This window comes from Spermophilus citellus, assembly GCF_964194105.1.
Source record: "Spermophilus citellus genome assembly, chromosome: 10".
Lineage (NCBI taxonomy): Eukaryota > Metazoa > Chordata > Mammalia > Rodentia > Sciuridae > Spermophilus > Spermophilus citellus.
This window is the reverse complement of record NC_138197.1, coordinates 69,543,930-69,568,733: the sequence shown is the minus strand read 5'-3', so window position 1 is coordinate 69,568,733 and position 24,804 is coordinate 69,543,930. Positions and strand designations below refer to the sequence as shown.

At 45.2% G+C, this 24,804-nt stretch overlaps 1 protein-coding gene across 5 annotated transcripts in view; it reads left to right on the top strand.

Annotated features, from left to right (window-relative positions):
• The first annotated feature begins 1,892 nt into the window (after positions 1-1,892).
• NCKAP5L (NCK associated protein 5 like) overlaps positions 1,893-24,804 on the top strand; it is a 34,802-nt gene continuing 11,890 nt past the window's right edge. For 2 of the 5 annotated variants that reach the window (XM_081311970.1, XM_081311974.1), the window contains exons 1-3: positions 1,893-1,966; positions 22,248-22,303; positions 24,192-24,330. In XM_081311970.1, coding sequence (XP_081168096.1) covers positions 24,220-24,330 — 111 coding nt within the window. In that variant the 5' untranslated portion in view covers positions 1,893-1,966; positions 22,248-22,303; positions 24,192-24,219. Of the gene's footprint in view, positions 1,967-20,801; positions 20,951-22,247; positions 22,304-24,171; positions 24,331-24,804 lie in introns of all 5 variants that reach the window. The other 3 variants (XM_081311973.1, XM_081311972.1, XM_081311971.1) reach the window with 3 other exon arrangements.

Genomic DNA, 24,804 nt, shown 5'->3' with positions numbered 1-24,804 from the left:
CGCTTCCTTCCACTTCCAATCCCAAGGTCTGATGAAATATGGTGAAAAATAAATGAAAACATGTTCATAGAAAGATGTATACAAGAATTTCTACAGCAGTCTTATTCATAATAGTCGGGAAGCACCCAAATATCCATCAAGCAGAGAATGGATAATATGAGTTGTGATATATTCATACAATGGAATATTACTCAGTAACTAAAAAGAATAGACTACAGGTACATGCAGATGTTTTTCAAAAACATTACTAAGCTAAATAACTTAGCTAAATAAGTTTCCACTTATGTGAAAGAGAAGAGACAAACTATGGTAATTAAATTCAAAGTTGTCACGGAGGATAGTGGTAGGCACAGGGTGATCAACTGTAAACACAAGGGAACTTTCTGAGATGGTTCAGTATCTTGTTTTGGGTGTTGATTACATAGGTTATATTATTGTTGAAATTCACTAAACAACATCTAAGATCTCTGCATTTTATTGCATGTTAAGATAAATCAATACAAAAAATGTTAAGCAAGAGGCTGAGAGAATTGGTGAGGATAATCACCATGACCTCCATCTGTAACTGTCCTCAGATACTCTCTTCATCAAGTTAGTCCTATGCTCCAGAACCCAAAAATGACTTATCAACTGTCAAGTCCATAACTTCATTCTTAATCTCCATGGAAAATCTGGGGGATTAACTTCTCCCTTTTCCCACCAAGGTAATCTGCTCACGGTCTCATGCAGATAATATGCTCTTTCCTACCAGAGTCTCCTCCTGTCATTACCCTGCCTAGATCCCACTCAAGTTCCCTCTGTCCTTCAAATTCCATTTTAAATAAGAAGTCTCTTTCAGAAAGGAGCTCTTAATTAATCCTAGCCAACTTGGGAACTCTATGTTCCCTCAGTTATTATGTTCCTTTATTGGACTAATATGATACTTTAAAGTCACATATATTTGCAACAAAAGCAATAAGCAAACACTGTCTAGAAATACCTTTCTATTTCCCTGCAGAACGCAGTTCAGAATCTGAATATCCTGGCTAGTGCCCAAATGTGGGCTTGTGAGGATTATAAACTATCCAGACAATGATGTTTAATCAAGGACCAATAAGAATAGCAATGAAGGGAGCTCTAAGCCTCTATATTGGCCTGGTGGACTGTTTGGCCTATTTCCTCTTTAAGCAGGTGGTTCAAACTGGCGCCCCTGCCCCTCCCCAATATAGTAAGTGACCCCAAACAAGGATGTATTCTTTTTGTGCACTTTGCCTGCTCTTAAGCTAGTAAGGAAACGGACAGCGCTGTTCACCCACAAGCAGAGCCATTTCCTAAGTGCCCAGTTTTCCAGACTACTGGGAAGATCCGATCCTCGAGGACGAAGAGAGAGGCACTTCGCACTTAAGGCCAAGGAAGAACTCAAGACTCTTCCCCTGAATTTACACCCAACACGTATGTAGGAAGGCAAAATTGTAAACACTAACGTTCACAACCACATACACACGTGCACACCCAGCCCCACGAAACCCGACGCGCAAGCCCGTGGGCTCGCGCGTACCTACTTAAGTTTTCTCTCTGCAGACGGCCCCATTCTACCCCGCTCGGCACAGCCCCGGGGTCCCCGATGGCGACTCTGGGGAGGTGTACAACAGGCCAAGGAAGGCCTGACGAGAGTGTTTCTCCATAGGGGGAGGGGAGGCCCTCCCCACCCGGGCGGAAGCGGCGCGCGCCGGCCAGGCAGACTTAGCTCTTGTCCTGGGAACATCTGGAGGAGGTGGGAGGGGTGCACATCCATGATGAACGCGGATTGGCTGCGCAGGACGAGGGAGGCGGAGTCTAGGCAAGGGGCGGGGTTCGCTGGCCCCTTTAAAGCCTTGACATCAAGAGGCGGCTCTGGCACCCCCCTTTCTCTGCCCCCCGCCCCCGAGCTGCGGCCATGGACCCAGCGGATCCTGCCTGCCCTGGTCCAGCCCAACACCTGATTTCGGTGAGTTCCGGGCCTACTTGGGATTCAAAGGGCGGCAAGGTGGGAGAGTCTGTAAGCACTGGGCAGGGGGCTGGGGAGTGTGGAGGGTAAAGCTCTTGTGGCAGTTATGGGTCGGAGGGGGCGTCACGGCTTCCTGCGCGTACCTTGCAGTGTGCCCCTCCCTCGCGCTGCACTCTCCCCAGGGGGTCTGGCTGCGACTCTGTCCACCCCCACCCCACCCCCTCCCGCCCCCTGCGCCATCCTCGCGCACACTCCGTGGCCCCGGAAGGGAAACTTTCGGGAGTGGGGGATGTTCCGGTGGCCTGCCTCCCTCCCGCTTCGAAAGCACTGACCTTGCCCCAGCTGCGTACTCTACCCAACCCGGGTCCCAAGGTCCGGGTGCTGCTTAGCGGTGCCAGGTTGTTGGGGGGGGGGGTCTCCCCAAAGCGCAGGCGCGGAGAAGAGCCTGGGGCTCCACTTCGCACTTCTTCCAGTCCCCACACCCTGGGGCTGTAGGGCGTGGGGGAGGCGGGGAAAGACGGAGAGACCTGGTGTCCCGGAACAGCCCTTCCGAAGCTTAAGGGGCTGCGGGAAGGAGGAGGGATCCTGGCGGGCAGCAAACAGAAGAAAAGCTGAGGGAGAGTGAAGGGTTGGGCCAGGATAGGGACCGGGCAGTCCCCGCAGAAAAGGCTCTCAGGGTCCTGGTTGCGGTGTCAAAAGAATGCAGAGAATCTGTGTCTCCCGTTCCCCTGGTCTAGTTAGCATAGAGCCCAAGAAAGTGGCTGGCCATCACCCCATCTACCTTCTTCTTATCCTGGGCCAAACCCCCTACGTTTCTCCAGCCTTGGCACTGCCCCAAGGGCATAGAGGGCCCTCACCTCCCATAGGCCTGGTTTTCCAGGCTGCTCAAACCTGTATCAGCCAAGCCCACCCAGTCTGCCCAGCTGCTACTGGTGTCTTAGATTGAGGGGTTCCCTGGCTTTAGAGGCAATCCCTCTACTCCCTCCCTACCACTTCTCTGCCTCCCCACTAAGGTCCTCCTGCCTAAGCACAATTGTCAGCCAGAGGAAATAGTTGTAGCCAAAGGCCTGGGGCAGGAGAGGTCTGGGAACAGATAGAGAGGGGGTCAGTATTTAATCATTGTGTGGTCATTACTTTGGGGGAAAATGAATGTAGCCCAGTTGCCTTATTGCAGACCTTCTCTTAGAGACATTATGTCAGTTGGCTCTCTTGAGACCCCTTGTCTAGCCAGAAGGAAGACACAAAATTTACCTCTCAAATTCTTTCCCCCACCCTTTCTTAAAACCAACCTGGGTTTAGTGAGTTTTTCACCCCAGAGAAACCATATATATTCCTGTCTAAGGGGTAATCCCAAGTAGTTCAATTTTGTTTTCAAGATCTGTGGTCTGTGCATTTGTGTCTCTGTTCCTTCAGCATCTTTCTCCAACTCAGGCCTTTGAGAGGAGAGTGAGAACCCAGAGAGGCCAATGTCTTGGCTGCAGGGGAGAAGGTATTTCATGATAGGCAAGTGGAAACCTGTGTGTATGAGGACTGAGCTGATATCAATATGGATGGAGAGGCCCATTGTGGTGCATGCCTGTAATCCCAGCAATTCAGTAGGCTCAGGCAGGAGGATCACAAATTTAGTGCCAGCCTGGGCAACTCAGAACCTGTCTCCAAAGAATTCTGAAAAGGGCCAGGGGTGTAGCTTGTTGGTAGAGCACCCCTGGGTTCAATCCCCAGTAATACACACAAAATACATAAATGAAGACACACATACACACATACTTTCTGAGAGAATCTTTGGGCCCTTCTCTTCCTAATCTGCTGTATGGCCTTGCCAAGACAATTTCCCTTTCTGGGATTCAGTTTCCATCATTTTTTAAATTCACCAGTGGGACTAGAAAGCTCTAAAATCCCCTTTTTGATATTGAATGATTATACTATTAGGCAACTCTAGAGGTGAGAATGGTCCTCTGGCAGGCTGGTTCCACCTCACAGAGCTAAGGTGTGAGGTGTCATAGTTGCTTAGGATTAGAACTAAGGTTAGAGAGGAGCAGACTCCCTTGTCCTGCCCAGGAATACTCATTGTTCTGCTCACCCCTGGTGCCTTGGGATATGAACTCCTGCTTGGGTTTGGCCCACCCATCAAGGCCTCTGATGAGACATCTGGCTCAGCCAGTCTTTGAGTTGGACCTTTGGGGAGGGGTTGAGAGGAGGAGGCAGCCAAAGGCCAGCAGGGTAAGCAGATTCCCAGGAGACAGTTTGCATCTCAGCTGTTGGGACTTGTTTTAGGATCTGGGCCAGGAAGCATAGCACACTCATCTACCCTCTTATGGGAAAAGGGCAAGGAGGGCCCCACTGCTATTGCCCATCCCACCCCCTGACCCTACCCACTTCACCTCTGTGTACTTACCACCCCAGCTCCCAGGCAAGGGGCTGAATTTTCCCTGCTACCCTCACCTAGTCCAGCCAGCCTCCCAGGCCCTGCCATGCCAGCTCAACAGCTCCTGCAACAAGAAGCTGTCCCCCACCCCATCTTTCCCAGCCCCCTTGTCTCCTGTGGGTAGGGCTTTCTCAGGAGTCAGTTCTCTCCAGGTTGGGACTTGCTTTCCAGCTCAAGAGCCAAAAGGCCTTACGTTCTTGTTTGTTTTCATCTTTGGTCTCCCAGGTGAAGGGGAATGTTGAAGGAGAGGTAGTAGTTAGAGAGGCCTTCAGATTGGTTGAATATGAGGCATATTCTCCTGCATTGCTTTTCCCTCTGCTGGCTCTATTGGGCCTGGGATCCCTCTCTCCTGTATATATGCGTGAAGCTGCAGCAGGAGGTATTTAGGTCAGACCCCAAGGAAACCTTCCTCACTGCTGGGAGCTCTTGAAATGGATAATGGAAGCTCCCAGGGAAGTCAGTTTCCCAGAAAGTGGCTAATGGTAGAGTCCCTGTCAGAGTGAAGGATGCAGCTGTTGCTAGGCAGAGGCTGATCTTCCTTCTTGGGGTGTGGCTCTGAGGCTGGCCAGCAGAGGCCCCATTAGGAGCAGAAGGATAAAAGAAAGACCCTTGCCTGATTGCCAGAGCAGGGTCCCTAACCCCATCAGTCCTGGAACCCCAGAGCTGCATTTCTCAGAACAAATGCCCTTTCCCACTCTTGCTTCCCCCACCCTCTCCCCCCAAGTCACCGTTACTACCACCGTCTGCTTTGACAACCCTCAACGGAAACTGGCAGGCTTCTCCAGCCTATCTGGCTGTGCTAATGGACTGATTGGATTTTCTATACTTGGAGTTTGGGATTTCTGATTGAACATGCAAATTTATGTAAATTAATCTGAGATCTGCCACCACATCAAAACAATGTGGAGCTTCCACAGGCTGGAAGGAATCCTAGAGACAGTCTACTCCAACGCCCTCAAGTTAAAAATGGGGAAACTGAAGTCCAGAGGGGGAAATGATTCACATGGTGGTGAATGATGCAGTGGTGAATGTCAGTAGGACTCTTGACTCTGGTCTCTAGTTTTACATGGTTGCATTCTGCTGTAATTTTTCATTCATGAGAGAGCCTTGTTGTATTTTAAAGCAGAGAAGGCCAGTTATCGAATCTGGCAATTAGAGGGTCAGAATGTTATCCCAGGGCCCTCAGGGACTCTGATTAGCTTTCTGACATACTAAAGAAAAAAAACTTTAAATCCCTTAGAACAAGACCTGTAATATTTTCCCCTAGACACTGTCCTGAAGAGGTAGAGGATAAGGCCATTATTTGCTACTTGGCTTAGCACTTAACATTTGTCCTTGAGCTGAGATAAATTTCCAGTATCTGCCACAGTATTAGACACATAGTAGGCTATGGATGCATCTATATATGCAATGCCTCTGTCTTTATTCTTCCAAACTAATTTGGGTTTCTGCCACTTCCTTCTATGCTACAGTTTGATTCTGCTGCTTCTTTATCACTAAGAGCTTTGGTCTATTGACTTTTTGCCTAACCTTTCCATCCTTAGGCTTTTTTTTTTTTTTTTTTTTTGCAAATTTCTAGGGTAGTGACCAGACAGACCTTGCTAAAGGAAAGAGCTTATTATTTTGGATCAATGCCAAAGATGAATGGAGGCTACAAAGATGAGCTGGGATCCCAAGAATAGTATTCCCACTTTTTTTTTTTTTTTTAATATCCTGTGGATTGAACCCAGAGCTTTGGGCATGCAAGGAAGCCACTAAGCTAAAAGAACACTTCTTCTTTCTTTTTTTTTTTTTTTTAAAGAGAGAGAGAGAGAGAATTTTTTAATATTTATTTTTTAGTTTTCGGCAAACACAACATCTTTGTTGGTATGTGGTGCTGAGGATCGAACCTGGGCCGCACGCATGCCAGGCGAGCGCGCTACTGCTTGAACCACATCCCCAGCCCAAAAGAACACTTCTTGATGTGCTCTTGATCTGATCCCCCTGCCCAGCTGCCAGGTGCTCTCTGCTTCCTCATCATGGAATATGCCTGTAGTGTGGAGCTGTTCAAAGGACTGAGCCCTTGCTTAGCCTGTGATGCCCGAGAGTACCATAGAGATGGTGAGGATGCTCAGGCAGCCATTGACCGGCTTTGCCACACTCTGGGAAAGTGGTGCAGGTGCTCAAGAACTCCTGCTGAGGGCCTGGAGAAGGGACTTGGGTCAAATGTCTGGGGTCTTTCCTCACCTTCTCACCAAACCCAGATCTGAAGTGAGTGCCCCTGTCTTCAGCATCTTCCCGAAATAGCAGGTGTGGCAGAGCCAGCACCTCTAGTTCCCCACTGGACAGCTCTCCTCCATACCTAGGTTCTTAGTTCTGTGCAAGGCAAGATCCTTCTCTCTGGACCTTAGTTTCTCAGCTAGTGCTCATGGATTAATAACACATCATCATTGGGGTGTGGCACCTGCTCCATAATTACCATTTTCCCAGCACTGGAAGTTATGTAGATGAAAGAGGCTCAAGGAGGCCAGGCTGTTATTAAGGTGAATTATCGTTGCTGTTATTACTGATTTCTAAAAACCCAGCAGCTTCTGAGAAGAACACATTCAGGCCCAGCACCCTGAACCTCATGCTGGTCCTTGAGCTCTAGGAGTTTTCCAGTACTTCCTAAGCTTTAAATAAATATAACTATATATATATATATATATATTTTTTTTTTTAAATACTGAGGATTGAACTTCATACTTGCTGAGCAAGTGCTCTTACATGTCTTTTTTTTTTTTTTTTTTTTGGTAGTAGTAGTAGTAGTAGTAGTAGTAGTAGGGATTTAACCCAAGGGTGCTCTACTACTGAACTATACCATCAGCCCATTTTTTATTTTGGTTTTCCTTTCTGAGAGGATCTCACTAAGTTGCTGAGGCTGGCCTCGAATTTGCAGTCCTCCTGCCTCAGCCTCCTGAGTCAGTAGGATTACAGGTATGCACTACTGTGTCCACCTAAAATTATAGCTATTTTAAAGGCAAGAAGACCCTATTCTATTTTCCTTCTTTTGTCCACAGGACTTGAGTGGTGGATGCTACTTAGGGGAGATTAGTCTACAATTCTCACTCTCAGCCTGAATTTGCTTCTGACCCTGACCCTTTGGGAAGAGGATTAATGACTTTTCCTAGACAAGGCTGCAAAAGGCCTTGAAACTCCTGGGGTGCAGCCCTGGGGTACTCAGCACCTGAGTTCCCAGGGGCTGATTCACCTTACCCTTAGCTGGCTTGATGTGGGGGATATAATTGGTCCTTTTGTGCAGGGATCTGTTGAGACACCCCCAGAACCTGTCTGCAGTAGCTCTAGGCACTCATTCCAGGAGTCATTTACCAACCTTACCCTCATCTACTTCAAGCTCTCCCCCTTTTCTAACCTCTTACCCTTGCCTCTGCTCTCGACTAGACTTTGCCTCCTTCCCAGTTTACTAGAATGAACCCAGTTCTTAAATATGCAGATGTGCCCCTGACTAGCTACTGAATAGTGGTGCTACCGTGCCACACTGCATCCTAGAAGAACAAGGGTCTCTCTTAGCTCTATGGAAGAAACGGAGTAAAGGCTTTAGTGTCTTGTAGTCAGAGTCCCCACATTCATCTGACCAGACCTCACATGCTCTCATGTCCTAGGGAGTCTGGCAAATCCAAGATCCAGGTGCCAGCAGATGTGGTGTCTTGTGAAGGCCTGGTTTCTGGCTCATTAGACAAAGCCTCTTTTTTTCTCTTGGGCCTCTTTTATAAAGGCACTAATATCATTCATGAGGGCACCACTTCCATGACCAAATCACCTCTTAGAGACCCTCCTCATAACAACATCTTGGGAGTTAGGATTTTAGTGTATAAATTTAGAGGAGTGGGGATGCAAACATTCAGACCAAAGCACCCAACTCAGGCTCCCCTAGTTGGCCTCAGACCATGAGCAGAGTCATTCAACTCTATATTCTGATTTTCATTCAGATGTCAGGATTTTGTCCCAAACAAGCCTGTGAGAAATTTTCAGGGTCTGGCCAGGCCATTCATTCAGCCAGTAAATATCCTAGAACATAATGTATGCCAGTGTTGTGCTAGACTAAAGGATACAATGGTGATCAAGAAAGTCCACATTCAGGGCTGGGGATGTGGCTCAAGCGGTAGCGTGCTCGCCTGGCATGCGTGCGGCCTGGGGTTCGATCCTCAGCACCACATACAAACTAAGATGTTGTGTCCGCCGAAAACTAAAAAATAAATAAATAAATATTAAAATTCTCTCTCATTTAAAAAAAAAAAAGAAAGAAAGAAAGTCCACATTCAGTCAGGCATGGTGGCGCATGCCTATAATCCCACTGATTTGGGAGTCTGAGGCAGTAAGATTACAAGTTCAAGGCCAGCCTTAGCAATTTAGGCTCTGAGCAACTTAGGGAGACCCAGTCTCAAATTTTAAGAAAAGGAGCTTGTAATCCCAGCAGCTCAGGAGGCTGTGGCAAGAAGATCACAAATTCAAAACCAGCCTCAGCAACTTAGCAAGGCCCTGTATCAAAATAAAATATAAAAAGGGCTGGAAATGTGGGTCAGAGGTTAAGCGCCCCTGGACTTCATCCCCAGTACCAAAAAACAGTTCACATTCATCAAATAACAGTTCTAAAATTATAGTTGTGATAGGGGCTACAAAGAAAGGACGTGTGCAACACTGATTTGATTATTACAGGTTAAATACATGTATTGATTTACAATATTATACCTCATAAGTCAGTACATGTATGTCAGTTAAAAAATAAAATTAGGGGCTATAGGTTGTGGCTCAGCAGTAGAGTGCTTGCCTAGCATGTGCAAGGCCCTGGGTTCTATCCTCAGCACCACATAAAAATGAATAAACAAAATAAAGGTGTTGTATCCAACTACAACTAAAAAATATTTTTAAAAAAACCCTTCTCTTGGGGCTGGGGATGTGGCTCAAGCGGTAGCGCGCTCGCCTGGCATGCGTGCGGCCCAGGTTCGATCCTCAGCACCACATACCAACAAAGATGTTGTGTCCTCCGAGAACTAAAAAATAAATATTAAAAATTCTCTCTCTCTCTCTCTCTCCCCCTCTCTCTTTAAAAAAAATAAAATAAAATAAAACATGGAGACATTTAAAAAAAAAACAAAACAAAAAAAACCCTTCTCTTTAAAAAAATTAAAAATAGCTGGGTATGGTGGTACATGCCTGTAAGCCCAGCTATTCAGGAGGCTGAGGTAGGAGTAGCACAGGTTCAAGGCCAGCCTGAGCAACCTTTGTCATGAAATAAAATAAATTGAAAGGGTTGGGGAATGTAGCTCAGTGGTAAGAGTGCCCTGAGGTTCATACCCCAGGACAGAAAGGATGTGTAGTAAGAGCAAAGAGACTGAGTTGTATGTGCATGTGAGGAATGTGCCCAGGGCTTTGTATGACACATTGCTGGAGGCAGGAGTCCAGCCAGGACTGCAGATATAGTACCATGTGAACATGTGAGTGCTTCATTGGCTTCTCTTCTAATCTCTTCCCCAATCTGTGCGATATCCTGGCCCCTTACAGTGTCCAAGACAGAGACCCCATTCTCTGCCAGATGGTGCTGATGGTGCCTCCTCCCCACTCCACTGTGTGGCCTTCTATTTCCCCAGCTCCAAGCCTGCAAGCTCCTGAAGCTGGAACCTGCTTTCCACTACAGGCTGAAAGGGAAGTTGGGGGGTGTTCACTTTTCATTTCCTCTGTAGACAGCACCTCACTTCCTGTCCCCCAGGCTAGAAGAAGACTAAAAGCTCTTGGCTTTGCTCTCCCTTCCTCTGTCCTCCCCCACTGCTTTCCCAGGAAGCCTGCAGCTCTTGATGGAGAAAGACAACATCAAAGCTGGCAGGCTTCCTCTCCCCCTTGTTCTGCACAAGGGGACCTGTCTTCTCAGCTGCAATCCTTTCCTAGACATGATATCATCCTTCTCTTCTATGCCCTGCTGAGAGAAGAGTCAAAGAAGACTTATCTCCATTTTAAAGATAATAAAATTGAGGCCCAAAGGAGTTCTTGACTTTTCTCTACTCCCCCAAGGATCATGCCAAGCCAGAACCAGAATCCAGAAGCCTGTCTCCCATTTGTAAGCATAAACAAGAGCATAACCCAGTGGAAGTTTGTGGGTGAACCAGAGATACTGTCTTCTGGAGCAGAGCTGACAGCTTTGGAGGTGACATCTGTGCACTGGCTGGATGGCTGGTGTAGCACTGGAGCTGTGTGAGTGCAGAAAACTGCCAGAGCCTAATTTGTAGAAAGAAGCAGGATATGGAGTTGGGCACTGGGTCATGGGTATAGTGAGGAGCTGGAAGTATATCTACCCAGCTTTCCTAGGCCTGTAGGTAAAGCCTGAGAACTCAGTCCCTTTTTTAAAAAAATATATATATATTTTTAGTTATACATGGATACAATATCTCTATTTTGTTTATTTTTATGTGGTGCTGAGGATCGAACCCACACGTGAGAGGCAAGCACTCTACCACTGAGCCACAACCCCAGCCCACAGTTCCATCTCAGATTTGAGAATATGTAGTTGATGTTCCAACAGTCAGCTCCATTATCACCTCCAGGAGCCTCTCTGCCTCCGTTTCTCCTACAGGACCTAGCATATGTCACTAGTTATGCCCAAGATCTTAAAAAGATGCTGACTCCCTCATTCTGCCCAGGGATGGGGAACAAGTGAGTTGGATGAGGGGAGCAGGAAACACTCACCTTCAGGTGCCCCTAGATCCAGCAGCACTGAGTCATCCCATTTACATATACACATGAGGTTTCTGCCTCCTCACTTCTCTGGTGCCTTCAAATGATCTTCTTTCCCTTCTATATAAACCTTGTTTGTCTTTAGGGGCTCAATTCACTTGATGACTTTTTTAAGTTCTTCAAAAGACTTCTCTAGTGAACCTTCCTTTGCAGTACAGTTATTTGCCTATCTTATTTTAAATTAACAAATGAAAATTATATACATTTATGATGTACAAAATGATATTTTGATATATGGATATATTGCAGAATGGCTAAATCAAGCAATTTAGCATATACATTTTCTCACTTTTGGGGTGAGAATACTTAAAGTCTACTTTCTTAGCTATTTTTGAGTTTATAACACATTGTGAACTATAGTCCCCATGATGTGCAACAGATCTCTTGAACTTATTTTTCTGTCTGACTGAAATTTTTGTATCTTTTGACAACCCCCTCAAAGCCTTTGTTAGCTACCATTTTAATCTCTGCTTCTCTGAGTTCTACTTTTTGAGATTCTGCATGTAAGTGAGATCATGTGGTATTTTGTCTTTGTGTGCTTGACTTATTTCACTTAGCATAATGTCCTCTAAATTCATCCAGTTTTGGCAAATGACAGAATTTTCTTTGTTTTTGAAACTGAATAATATTCTACTGTGTATATATGGCACATTTTCTCTTATACAGTCATCTGTTAATGCAGGCTAAGTCCACCTCTTGGATATTGTAAATAATGCTGCAATTAACATTGGAGTACAGATTTCTGTTCAACATACTGATTTCATATCCTTTGGCTGTATACCCAGTAGTGGAATTGCTGGATCATATGGTGCTTCTATTTTTAATTTTTAAGGCACTTCTATACAGTTTCCAACAATGACTATACTAGTTTATATTCCCCTCAACAGTGTGCCAGGAGTTCCCTTTTCTCCATACCCTGACCAACACTTGTTGTCTTTCATCTTTGTAATAATAGCCATTGTAACAGGTAGAAGAGGTTATCTCATTGTGGTTTTAATTTAATTTGCATTTCCCTGATGATTAGTGATGCCGAATGTTTTTGCATATACCTATTGGCTGTTCGTATGTCTTCTTTTGAGAAGTGTCTCTCTGCTCTTTTTTTTTTTTTTTTTTTTTGGTAGTACTGGGAATTGAACACAGGGGAGCTGTACCCCTGAGCTACATGCCCAACCCCCTCCCTTTTGATATTTTTAGTTGTTGATGGACCTTTATTTTATTTATTTATATGTGATGTTGAGAATTGAACCCAGTGCCTCACACATGCTAGGCAAGTGCTCTACCACTGAACTACAACCCCAGCCCCCTTTTTATTTTGAGCCAAGGTCTCACTAAGTTGCCCAGACTGACCTCGAACTTGTGATCCTCCTATAGGATGTGGGGGGAGTCCAGAAATGCAGCCCTCCTCCCTGGAGAACTTTTCTTCCAGAAGAGCATGAGAAGTCCCTCCTCACAGGGACTGCACAGAACACACTGCTTTTTGAAATAGGGATCCTGCTGGAGTCACTTTAACAAGAGAGACCAATGGGGCAGGGGTTGTGGCTCAGCAGTAGAGCACTCGCCTTACATGTGCGAGACCCTGAGTTTGATCTTCAGCACCACATAAAAATAAATAAGTGAAATAAAGGTATCATGTCCAACTAAAAATAAATAAATATTAAAAAAAGAAGAAGAAGAAGAAGAGAGACCAATGAGTGCTATGTCAGCCCAAGAAAGCTTTTCAGAAGAATTGCTTTAGAATAAGACCAATGGACTTCTAGGATTGTGTTGAGGGTATTGGTTTATCCCCAAACCAATAGGAGGTTATGGGAAGATTTGAAGTGGGAAAAACATAATCAGATTTATAGTTTTAGAAAATCGCTCCAATAGAATGCTCCTTGGAAAAGTGATTGTGACAGGGAAAATATGAAAAAAACTTGAAACGTCTTATGGAGCCAGAAATTAAGGAAGTGCCAAAATAAAAGGGCATTTTAAAAGGATACATAAGCCAATCTGAAAGATTCTCAATGGCCAAAGCCAGAGTTTAAGCAACGAAATAATTGAGGATAGTATTGGATTACAACCCATAGTAAATAAATATCAGTTAATTCATAATAATATAAGTAATTGTAACAATGTAAGTTTTTAAATTAAAAAAAATGGGAATGAATGGACAATTCTTCCTTACAGGAAATAAGGGAAATGGAAAATTATCATTGGAACATCATAGTAATTAATACAAGCAAGATCCACTGATAGAGCCTAAAATCAGTGAATGAAATTTAGGGGCACTCAACCACTGAGCCACATCCCTACCCCTATTTTGTATTTTATTAAAGTCAAGGTCTCACTGAGTTGCTTAGCGCCTCACTGAATTGCTGAAGCTGGCTTTGAACTCACGATTCTCCTCAGTCTCCTGAGCCTCTGAGATTACAGGCAAGTGCCACCATGTCCGGCCAGTGAATGAAACTTTAAAGAGAAACAGAATAGTTGGGTAATCACAGCATACTGCCTTCCAAAATATTTATTAAATACAGAAGGAAAAACAGTAAATTTACAATAGAGAAACTTGCAAATAGATACCAGCTGGCCAAATGGTCAAGGTTAAAACATCACCAGTAGTGAGACATCTTGACCTCATTCATACCCCAATGCAATCACTGAGAAAAGCACATTTGGTGATATTTCCCAAAAAACATGACCTTAATTTGATCAGCAAGAATATCAGACATGGGGCTGTGTTGTAGCTCAGTGGTAGAGCACTTGCCTAGTGTGTGTGAGTGTGTGAGGCACTGGGTTCAATTCTCAGTACCACATAAAAATGAATAAATAAAAGTATTGTGTCCATCTACAACTAAAAAAATTAAAATAAAAATATTAAAAATATATCAGATTCAAGTTGGGAAACATTTTCCAAAATGCAAAAATGCCCAGGTTGCCAGACAGAAGACTGAGGAAGGAAGATTACAAGTTAAAGGCCAGCCGGGGCAACTTAGCAGACCTATTTCAAAATTTTTTAATTTTTTAAAAAAAGGGCTGGGGATGTAGCTCATTGGTAGAGTGCCCCCTGGATTCAATCCCCAGTACCAAGAAAAACAAACCAAAACACTGAATCATACACTTTAAATAGGTAAATTGTATGGGATGTGAACTGTATTTCAAAGCTTTAAAAAAAAAAAGTGCTGCTTGATGGGGTGGCACATGCCTGTAATCCTGGTGACAAAAAGCTAAAGCAGGAGGATCTCAAGTTCGAGGCCATCCTGGGTAACTTAGTGAAACTCTGTCTCAAAATAAAAATGAAAAGAGCTGGAGATGTAGCTGAGGAATAGAGCACCCCTGGTTCAATCCCCAGTGCCACCAAAAAGAAAAAATGCAGGAGGAAAAAGTCATCAGAGACATTTATACCTGAGAAGGCAATGAAGCCTGAAAAATATTTGGATTTATTGTTGTGGGTACTGCTAAATAGGACAAGATTGACGAAAAGATGAGAAGACAGCTTTTTATTTTTTTAGTTTGGCTTTGAAGGGCAGTATCAGGATAAATGTCTGGAAAGAATTGTTTTTAAAATGAAAGATGCCTAACAAGTTTTAAAAGTGAACGGGAGGGCTGGGGATATAGCTCAGTTGGTGGAGTGCTTCTCTCAAGGCCCTGGGTTCAATCCCCAGCACCACACACACACAGACACACACAGACACAAAAAGTGGGAGCCAGGCTTACTGGCATATGCCTGTGATCCCAGCAGCTTTGGGGACTGAGGCAGGAAGATCCCACGTTCAGAGCCAGCCTCAGTAACTTAGTGAGGCCCTAAGCAACTCAGCAAGACCCCATTTCAAAGTAAAATATATAAAAGGGCTGGGGATATGGCTCAGTGGTTAAGTGTGCCTGGGTTCAATCTCCAGTACCAAAAAAAGAAAAAAAAAAAAGTGAATGGGAAAGATCCCTTCAGAATGTCCATTCTGAAGACATGAACAGAGGCTGTCTGAGTCAGGAAGGACTAGCCTGGGCTGAGGAGAGGCAGTCCCTCTGTTGTAATAGAGGCGATGAGGGGATAGGTAGGATTCCCATGGGGCTGGGAAGATGGCAGGAGGTTTGAGGAAGTTTCCCTTTGCCAGCTTTAACCCTCTGGGAAAACAGGAGGATAGGTAATGGGCCAGAAGCTTGAGGAGAGTAGAAAGGGAATAGAGTTATTTCAGAGAATTAGAGAGCAACTCCAACAAATAATATAGCCAGCAAGATTGACAATGTGCCTGACATGGCTTTCCTTTGGTTGAGGCAGAGTGTGAAAAATAGTGTAAGCAAAAGCCTAGGGACAGGAATGAGTATCAAGTCCTAATCCTTTCTCACTCTCATTCCCTGTGGAGAAGAGCATTGACCTACAATGTTCTAGCCAAGATATCTCAAGGGTCTTCTCAAACTTCACCATCCAGAGCAATGGCCACTAACTACACGTGGCTGTCTAAAATTTACTTTAAAGTTCAGTTCCCAGTTGGACTGCCTATATTTCAAATACACAGTAGCCACCTATAGCTACTGTCTATCATCGCGGACAGCCCAGACTAAGCATTTTCATCACAGTAAATTCTACCAGAAAAATTATTTTTAAACTTTTTTGTCTGAAGACCCCAGCACATTCTTCAAAATTGAAAACCCCAAAGAGCTTTCATTTATATGTGTTTTACTTATTGACATTTACTATAGTATAAGTTAGAACTTAGGACCACTCAGGCATGGTGGTACACACCTGTGTGCACACCAGCTACTCCAGAGGCTGTGGAGGAAGATCACAAATTTGAGCCCAGTCTGGGAAACTTAGTGAGACTTTGTCTCAAAATAAAAAATAAGGGTCTGGGGCTGTAACTCAGGGGCAGAGTGCTTGCCTAGCACTGGCCTAGTATGAAACACTGTGTTCAATCCTTAGCACCACATAAAAAAATAAACAAATAAAATAAGGGCATGCTGTTCATCTACAGCTACAAAAAATAATAATAATAAAATAAAAAGAAAAGTAGCTCAGCAATAGAGCACTTGCTTAGCTAGGATCAGCCCCTAGTACTGGGGTGGTGGGGGGGGGGGTTGGAGGAGACCTGAAAATTTTAAACATTTATTTCATTCATGTAAAAATAGCAATAAACCCATTATATATTAATATATTTTATGAAAAATAATTACATATTTTTCAAAACAGAAAAAACATTGGAAAAAAAGTCCCCTGTTTACTTCTATAAGTCTGTCATGTCTGACTTAGTAGAAGGTAACTGAATTCTTATATCTGCTTCTGTATTTGGTCTGTGACGATCTCACACAGCATAGCCTCTGGAAAATCATGAGAGAATGAGAATAAAAAAATAGATAGTGTCTTAGTAGAACTCTGAAAATTGTTTTGGGAAGGAAAAAAAGAAAAGAATAGTTGTAACCTTATAGGTAACTTGAAAGGACGTCAGGATCCCCAAGCCACTCTTTGAGAGATTGTTCTAAAACAATCTACACATGGTGGAAGGAGATTGTCCTGGAGAGACTAGATATTTTGCCTAAAGTCACACAGCAAGAAGTACATTGCAGAGTTAGGCTAAACTCAAGCCTCTGCCACCTTCTTTGTGGCTTTTCCCATTCCTTTGCCTGGGCTAGGATGGGCCTAGTCAGGACTTTGGGAGGGGGAGCCTAGGCCTCTTGGCTGCAGAACCACTGGTGTGAGGTCCTATAAATAAACCTATTGTGAGGGAACCCCTTCTCTCTCCCCACCCCAGCAGCTGCTATTTTTGTTGTTGGGTTATACTGTGGACAAGGGAAGGGGAGTGAAGAATGTTGAAATCTGGAAGCCTTTGGGGCTGTTAAAGTAGCTACCCTTCCTCCTGACCAACCTGAAAGGGCAGGGGCTGATCTGGCTGTCCATTTTGTTTTTTTTTTTTTTAAAGAAATCTTTTTTTTTTTTTTTTTTTTTTTTTTTTTTTTTTAGAGAGAGTGAGAGAGAGAGAGAGAGTTTTTAATATTTATTTTTTAGTTCTCGGCGGACACAACATCTTTGTTGGTATGTGGTGCTGAGGATCGAACCCGGGCCGCACGCATGCCAGGCGAGCGCGCTACCGCTTGAGCCACATCCCCAGCCCTGGCTGTCCATTTTGTTCCAAAGAATTCATACCATGGTGGTAGCCAAGGTTCTTGGAGTGCCTGTGAAGAGGAAGCTGGAGGGGGATGCATGGGTCCTTTCTCCAAGGACAGATGCATTTCAGAAGGACTGTTGTGTCTCTGGTGCCAGTTGTCAGGAGGAGGGAAGGAAATTCTTGTATGCTTTCTTTCCCTGGTGGGGTGGGGAGGGGACCAGTTGAAATTCTTAGGGCTAAAAGAATGGCCACTTAATCCCTGTTTTTGGCCAGGGATTAAGTGGCCACTGTCAAGCCAGGAGTGTCCTGTGGGAACCGGGCCTCTGTCCTTATATCCTTTCCCTTGGCAGCCCAGGACTGGTCTTTGCTGTGGGTGAAGAAGTTGCTGTTTACAAGTGAACTTGGGTGTGACACTGGGACTGATGAAAGGGATTCCAGAAAGCAGCTGGGGAGGGGAGTGAAGGGGACTAGTGGTGTTAGGGATGATTCTGAGTTTCCCCAACTCTGTTTTCCTGCAGCTGCCAGTCCCTCCCCCACCCCAGCCCCTGGCTTCTCTCCCTGTAGGACTCTGGAGGGAACAGCTGGGAAGTGAGGGACTCCTCAGGGGCCAGAGGGCCTTGGCTGAGGGATGAGGGGGGATGGAGACCAGGCTTGCTGCCACCTCTCTGGCCCCTGCTCCCAGATTTGGACTCTGAGTTTAGGGAGGAGTTTTACCCATACCATACTTAGAGATGGGTAGGAATTGCAGACCCTCTTCTGGCAGACTGAAAGGCAGGATGGCCCTAGAAGCTCCTGTCTACTACTGGCTTTAAAGGAAACAGGGCTCAAGATGGGGTTGTGGCTCAGTGGTAGAGTGTGTGCTTAACAGGCATGAAGCCCTGGGTTTAATCCCCAGCACCACCAAAAAGGGTGGCATGAAACTAAGGCTATACATAACCAAGGCCAAAGAGATAGCAGTCATCCACACACACTCAACAACTTCTCCAGGTTACCCAGAGATTTCAGAGCAGCAGTTTCCCGTTCCTGTCTCTTGATGCTTTAAAATTGCCCCCCACGCCCTCTAAAGGAGAGAGCATTCTGTTCTTCCTCCTTTCCCTGCCCCTCCCTCCCCTCAGCACTGAGGTCACCTCCTTCTGAATCAGGCCTTTGTGGAGGCAAAAACCTCTCACTGGCAGTTCTGGAGGGAGAAGCCTCCAGTTCAAGTTAGAATTTCCTACCCAGCCTGGCTATAGGGAGAATTCCAGACCCAACATCTGAGATGTGCTGTGAGGCCATGCAGAAGGATGTTAGAAACCAGGACCATCTGAAAGGCTCAGGCCCAGGTTTTCCCAGGATCAACATAGGGCTGAGCACAGAGGCTGTGAGTAGGAGTCATGGGTCCTGAGAGAAGAGGAGGATAATTGGACACTGAGTTGGGTACTGACACCACACATGGAGAGTCACTGAGGAACTGACTTAGGAGACCCTGAAAGACCAAGTTCCTAATTAGGCTTTGTTTTGGAGGTGGAGGTGTTAGTCCCTAGAGGGTGTAAAGACTAAGGAAGGGCTAGGGTTGTGGCTCAGCGGCACGGGTGAGGCTCTGGGTTCGATCCTCAGCACCATGTAAAAAATAAATAAATAAAATAAAGATATTGTGTCCAACTAAAAAATAAATGTTTTTTTTTTTTTTTAAAAAAAAGACTAAGGAAGTTTTCTTTTAGAAAAAAAAAAAAAAATTTTTTTTTAAGAGACCGGATCAGGCTGGAAATGTGTCACTCAATGGTAGAGTGCTTCCCTAGCAGGAGCAAGGCCCTGGGCTCAACCCCAGAATACTACAGAAAGGTGGGGTTGGGGGTTGGGGGATAGAGTTTCTACTATGTTGCCCAGGCTGGCCTTGAACTCATAATCCTCCTTCCTCCCTCTGGAGTAAATTGGATTATAAATTTATGCCACCATGTCTAGCAGTTTTTGTTGATGTTTTGCTTTTTGTTTTTTAGAAATCTCAAACTCGGATTCATAGGCACGTGCTCCTCCCCATCACCAAGTTGAAATGTTCCTCCCCAGTCAGGCTGACAGTTTTCTGCCTCCTGCTTATGGCAGCCCTGCAGACACAGAGAAGGCTCTCCACCCTGAGTTGGCCCAGACCATCGTGGTGCAAGGGCAGAAAACATTTCTCCCAAAGTGGGGCTGAGTCACAGCCTTCTTCCAGCCAACATTTCCGGAGCCTCTACTCAGGCTCCAGCTGGGACCTACAGAGCAGTGTATGCAGGAGAGAAATGTTACCCTTGGGAGGCTTAGAAACTAAAGGGCCTCCCATAGTTCACAGAGGGACTCAGCCCACCCTGCCCTGGGATCTGTGAGGGCTCAGATTTGGATGGTGGCAATGGTTGGCTAGCATGGTGTGCTGGGTCTCTACCTTCTTTAGTACATAAAACTGCCACGTACATGTGTACATGATGGCATAAGTTTATAATCCCATTTACTCTACAACCAGGCCATGTGTGGTGTGCACACCTGTAATTGCAGCTACTCAGGAATCTGAGGCAGGGGGATTGCAAGTTTAGACTAGCCTCAGCAACATAAGGAGACCCTGTCTAAAAACAAAATAAAAAGAGCTGGGAATGTAGCTCAGTAATAAAGCATTTGCCTAGCATATACAAGGCCCTGGGTTCAATCACTGGTACCACCAAAAAAAAAAAAAGAAAAAGAAAGAAAAATATTCACAGCTAGCCTTCATATCTTTACCTTTCACATCCTTATCTGTTTTTTTTTTTTTTTAGTTATTATTTTAGGAAAAGATATTCTACTAAATTGTCTTTATCCTTTATCCTGTGTTAATTTTGTTTTGTTTTTGTGAAGAACACAAAACTTGGGACTTCCCCTAACTTTAGGGCTATTCTTTTTTTTTTTTTTTTTTTTTTTAAAGAGAGAGAGAGAGAGAGAGAGAGTTTTTAATATTTATTTATTTATTTTTAGTTTTCGGCAGACACAACATCTTTGTATGTGGTGCTGAGGATCGAACCTGGGCCGCACGCACGCTACCGCTTGAGCCACGTCCCCAGCCCCTTTAGCGCTATTCTTTTCTGGACCTTATTTGTTCTATTCCCTTACTTTGCATTTCCAGCTTTCTTATTCTCTACAATGCACATAGATGCTCATAAACATATGTATCCCGATTCCTCTCTTTCCTGGGAATTGCCTCTGGGGAAACAAATAGTGTAGAATCAAGGGAAAAACTAGTGATCACTAGAGCCAGGTCTAGGGTAGTGGGAGTTATTCACTGAAGAGAGAAGATGATGTCCAGAGACTAGAGTTGAGGAGCAAGGGTGGAAATGGTTGAATGGTAGAGGTAACCTGAGGCCTTATTTGGTTCTCACCCTATTTGTATGGAAAAGAGAATATTTCTTGAATTTCTTTTATTTTTCTTTCCCAGGCTTGTATATTTCTAAATTTGTCAAACTTGATAATGTCAGAGCAAACCAAGTTATATCCAATGCATTATTACCATATCAGAAAACAAAAGAACTTTCAATTGTTGTAGAGTATTAAAAATAAGTATTACACAGTTTTTCCTTTTCTTATTTTTTTTCAGAAGCCCCCTTCTCACTGTGGTATGCACACACACACACACAGAAAGAAGACTTCTCCCTTTGCCCGTTACCTCTGGCCTCAAAACCTCCAGCCAATTCCTTTCTAGGGTATGAGGCAGAGACAATGAAGGCTGGGTCCACCATGGGGCTGGTGAGCTGGGGGAGACTTGGGGAGGGAGCCTGAGAGGGCAGGGCAGGCTGGGTAGTACCTGAGATCTGCAGGTGCCCCTTTAACTGAGACCTAAGGGTGAGGAGCTGGGACCCAGTGTTGCCTGTGTGCCAGCTGAGAGTAACATCAGGCTCCACAGCAACCCCAGGCTTGGCACTCACCATAATATGAAAAGCCTCCAGTTACTGAGGTCATGTTGGCTACTCTGCATCCATTCTCTCATTTTATCCTCCAACTGCTCTTTGAACTAAGTATCTTTACCCACATTTTATAAGCAAGGAAAGATACTTCTTCAGAGTGTGGATTTCAGCCCAGATCTATCCAACTGCAAAGCTCCAGGAGTCTCTACACCAGGGCCCTGCATGTAGGTTATTCTGTGAAGCTGGCAGTATAACTTTTTTTTTTTTTTTTTAAGAGAGAGAGGGGGAGAGAGAGAGAGAGAATTTTTTTAATATTTATTTTTTAGTTTTCGGTGGACACAACATCTTTATTTTATTTTTATGTGTTGCTGAGGATCGAACCCAGCAAGCTGCGCATGCCAGGCGAGCATGCTACTGCTTGAGCCACATCCCCAGCCCCCTGGCAGTATAACTTGATGTGTATACAGAAGCTTCAGAGGAGCAGGGACATCCAGGCCTGTCCAGTGTGATTTCAGCAGTGTCTTATTCCTCCAGAGCCTGCTTTTTTTCTCAGGCTGGTACCCCCTGTCAAGGTTATTAGGAGATTCAGATGTCATATTGCAAAAGAAAAGTTCCAGCACCATGCAGTACATGAGATACTCAGTTCCTCAGTTTTTTCATCTAAAAAAAATATAGGCCTTAGGCTGGGGATGTAGCTCAGTTGTAGAGTACTTGTCCAGCAGCATTGGGCTGGGGGTTCAAACCCCAGCCCTGCAATAAATAAGTAAACAAATTCTAAAAATATAGGAGTTTACTTCCCTTTGTGGTCATGAGGATTAAAGACAAGCATGTTAGCTGAGTAACTCCTGGCTAAGGAGCAAGGGACCTTTGTAGTGGCTCTTTCCTTTTGCCCAGAGTGCTTTTTCCATCCTGGGATTTCGTCTGGACTTTACTCAGGTCTCTGCCTAATTGTCATCCCTTGGTGCCTAGTTATGCCCAGTGTTGTATTTTGTCTGCCTCACACAGTAGTGGAGTGGAAGCTACATAAAGGCAGGGCTTTCGGACTTGTTTGCCCCTATGTCCTGGCACCTGGCACACAGCATAAGCCCAGTAAATATTTGAAAAGTACATGACTGACATCTCCCTCTGTTTTTCCCCAGATGAGGTGACTGGCTGCCAGAGTGAACGTGCCAGCCTAGGTGAGGGGCAGAGACAGGTAAGGCCTTTGAAGCCTGTGTATGGTGGTGATGGGGACTAGAGGTAGGAGGGGTATCCCTGTGTCCCACTCCGGAAGAGTGAGGTTCAGATGCCTGGAGATGACCTGCTGAGGGCCCCCCTCTTTTCTAGTACAAAAGCTCTAAGTCACTTTTGTTGGGGCTTCAGTGGAACATGGAAGAAGCAATGGAGTAGTCAGTGGTAGACAAGGGTGTCTACCCTTTTACAACAAGAATGGCTTCCCATCGGCTGGAAAAGTCATAATCTTTATGCAGAAGGAAGTGAGTGCTTTCTTCTAACAGAGAAATTGAAACTCAATTGGAAGATAAAGACTAGTCAGTTAAAACTAATGATGGCAAGTGTCTGAAGGGGGATCACATAGCACAGTGTGGGTCAGAACACTGCTGTGTTTGTGTGGTCGGTGACATATGAGGTTTTTTCATCATTACTCTGTCTCCTAAATGTCAGGTATCGTACTGGGAGGAGTGTGGGTTTGGACAGAGAAATGACTACAATGTCCCTGCCCTTACGAGCTGACAGCTTAATGGGGACTATTACAGAATTAACACAGGAGCAGCACCCAATCCAGATTTGAAGTGAGAGCCCTGAGGAATGGACAGAAAGGTCTAGCCAAGTGGGAGGGAGGGAGTGGTGTCAGGTCCCCAGCAGAGTGGCCAGCATGTGTAGAGAAGCTGGTCTGCTGAGGCTTCATTGGCTGTGCCCTCTATACCACTCAGGGTGCTGGGTGCCTCGGGCAGCTGAAGCTGGAAGAGGGAGTGTTGGAGGCAAGCAGGACACCTCCCACTATATCCAGGAGGAGATGAGGCCCAGGGAGAGGGACCTTGCTCCAGGGTCATCTGGCAAGTGAAATTAGCCAGGGCTGGGTCTCCACACCAAGCCCCTCCCACAACTCTGTTCACAGGAGCCTGAGTCAGTCATATTGATCCTTTTGCAGGTTGCAACTCAGGGTATTAGACCGTAGTGCTCTCATTTGACTTCTTAATAGCCCTGTCAGGAAGCCCTGCCCATTTCTCAGGATTGGGAAACTGAAGATCAGTTGGTTGACCAAGTGAGTGACCAAAACAAGCAAGTTTTCAATTCACCCAGCTTATACTGGGCAGAGCCAGCTAGAGCCTTTTGGCTACAAAGCCAGGGTTTTGGCCCATGGCCCCAATAACTTGAGACCTGCCTCAAGCAAGGTACCTCTGATTCCCTGGACAAAATCCCAGTTGTCTTACCCGTACCTATTATATTAATGTATATTATTTTAGAAGTATTAGTGTTAGTATTACTACTACTACTACTATTATGAATAATAATAGTCATGTGGTTTAAGTCTTTTTTTGAGACAGGTTTTCACTAAGTTGCTGAGGCTAGCCTGAAACTTGTGATCCTCTTGCCTCAACCTCTTGAGTAGCTGGGATTACAGGCATGCGTTGTACCCACAGCTAAGACTGGGTTTTTTTGTTTTGTTTTGTTTTGTTTTAACTTTTTCTAATACCCTTACAGACCTAATATTTTTGTTTGCCAGTACTGACTGAGATTAGGTGATTTGGGGTGTTATTTTGTAAATAGGGAACTTAGAGGCACAGATTGACTTGCCAGTTCGAGGCTAATACCAGTAGAGAATTCAAGATTTTTAGTCCCTTGCTCAGTGTCTGTCTGACCTATGCTAGGATCAGACAGTACAGGCATTTTTAAAACAATGGTCTATTCTCGAGACAGGAAGAGTAAGTAGGAATCTCCCTGGGTGACCGTGAGTTTGTAACAATGTCTGTAGCATATAGATCATACCTATCTAAACTCTGAGACTAGGGAAGAGTTTCATCTTTGTCCTCCTCCCTCACTCCTCCTTGTGCCCTGGAGTAGCCTGCTGGGGTTTCTCTCAGTTGTTCCCAGAGCCTGACATCAGAGGCCATGGACCAGCCAGCCGGGGATCCTGGAAACCTGAGGCCAGGAGAGAGTGGTGATGGCATCATGGAGCCAGGCACCTGCCAGGAGCTGCTGCACCGGCTGCGGGAGCTGGAGGTGTGTGGAATGCGAGTGCAAGCCAGAACCCTGAGGGGGCAGGGAGGCAGGGCTGCCTCTCCTGCTGAGCTCAGTGTGGGGTCTGCTTCCTCTCTGACCCTGTGGACAGGCTGGAGGAGACTGATCATTTGTTCAACAGAGCTCCTCCAAGAAGCCCTTTCCTGGCTCTTAAAGCTCTCCAGCCCAAGTGGCAGCACAAAGATGGGCTGTCCTAACCCCCAAATGCTCTCTTCTCCCCTGCTTTCATACCTCTACTGGCTGTAGGGCAACAAATAGTCACAGCAGGCATGGGAGGAAGGGATTAGATGATCCAGGACCCAGGAGTTGGAGTACAGGTGTGGATCTTCAAACCAAACCCCTTGCCACATTAAGACCCTGTCCTCTTTTGGGGGGTTGGGGTTGTGGCTCAGTGGTAGAGCACTCACATCTCATGTATGAGACCCTGGGTTCAATCCTCAGCACCACATAAAACTA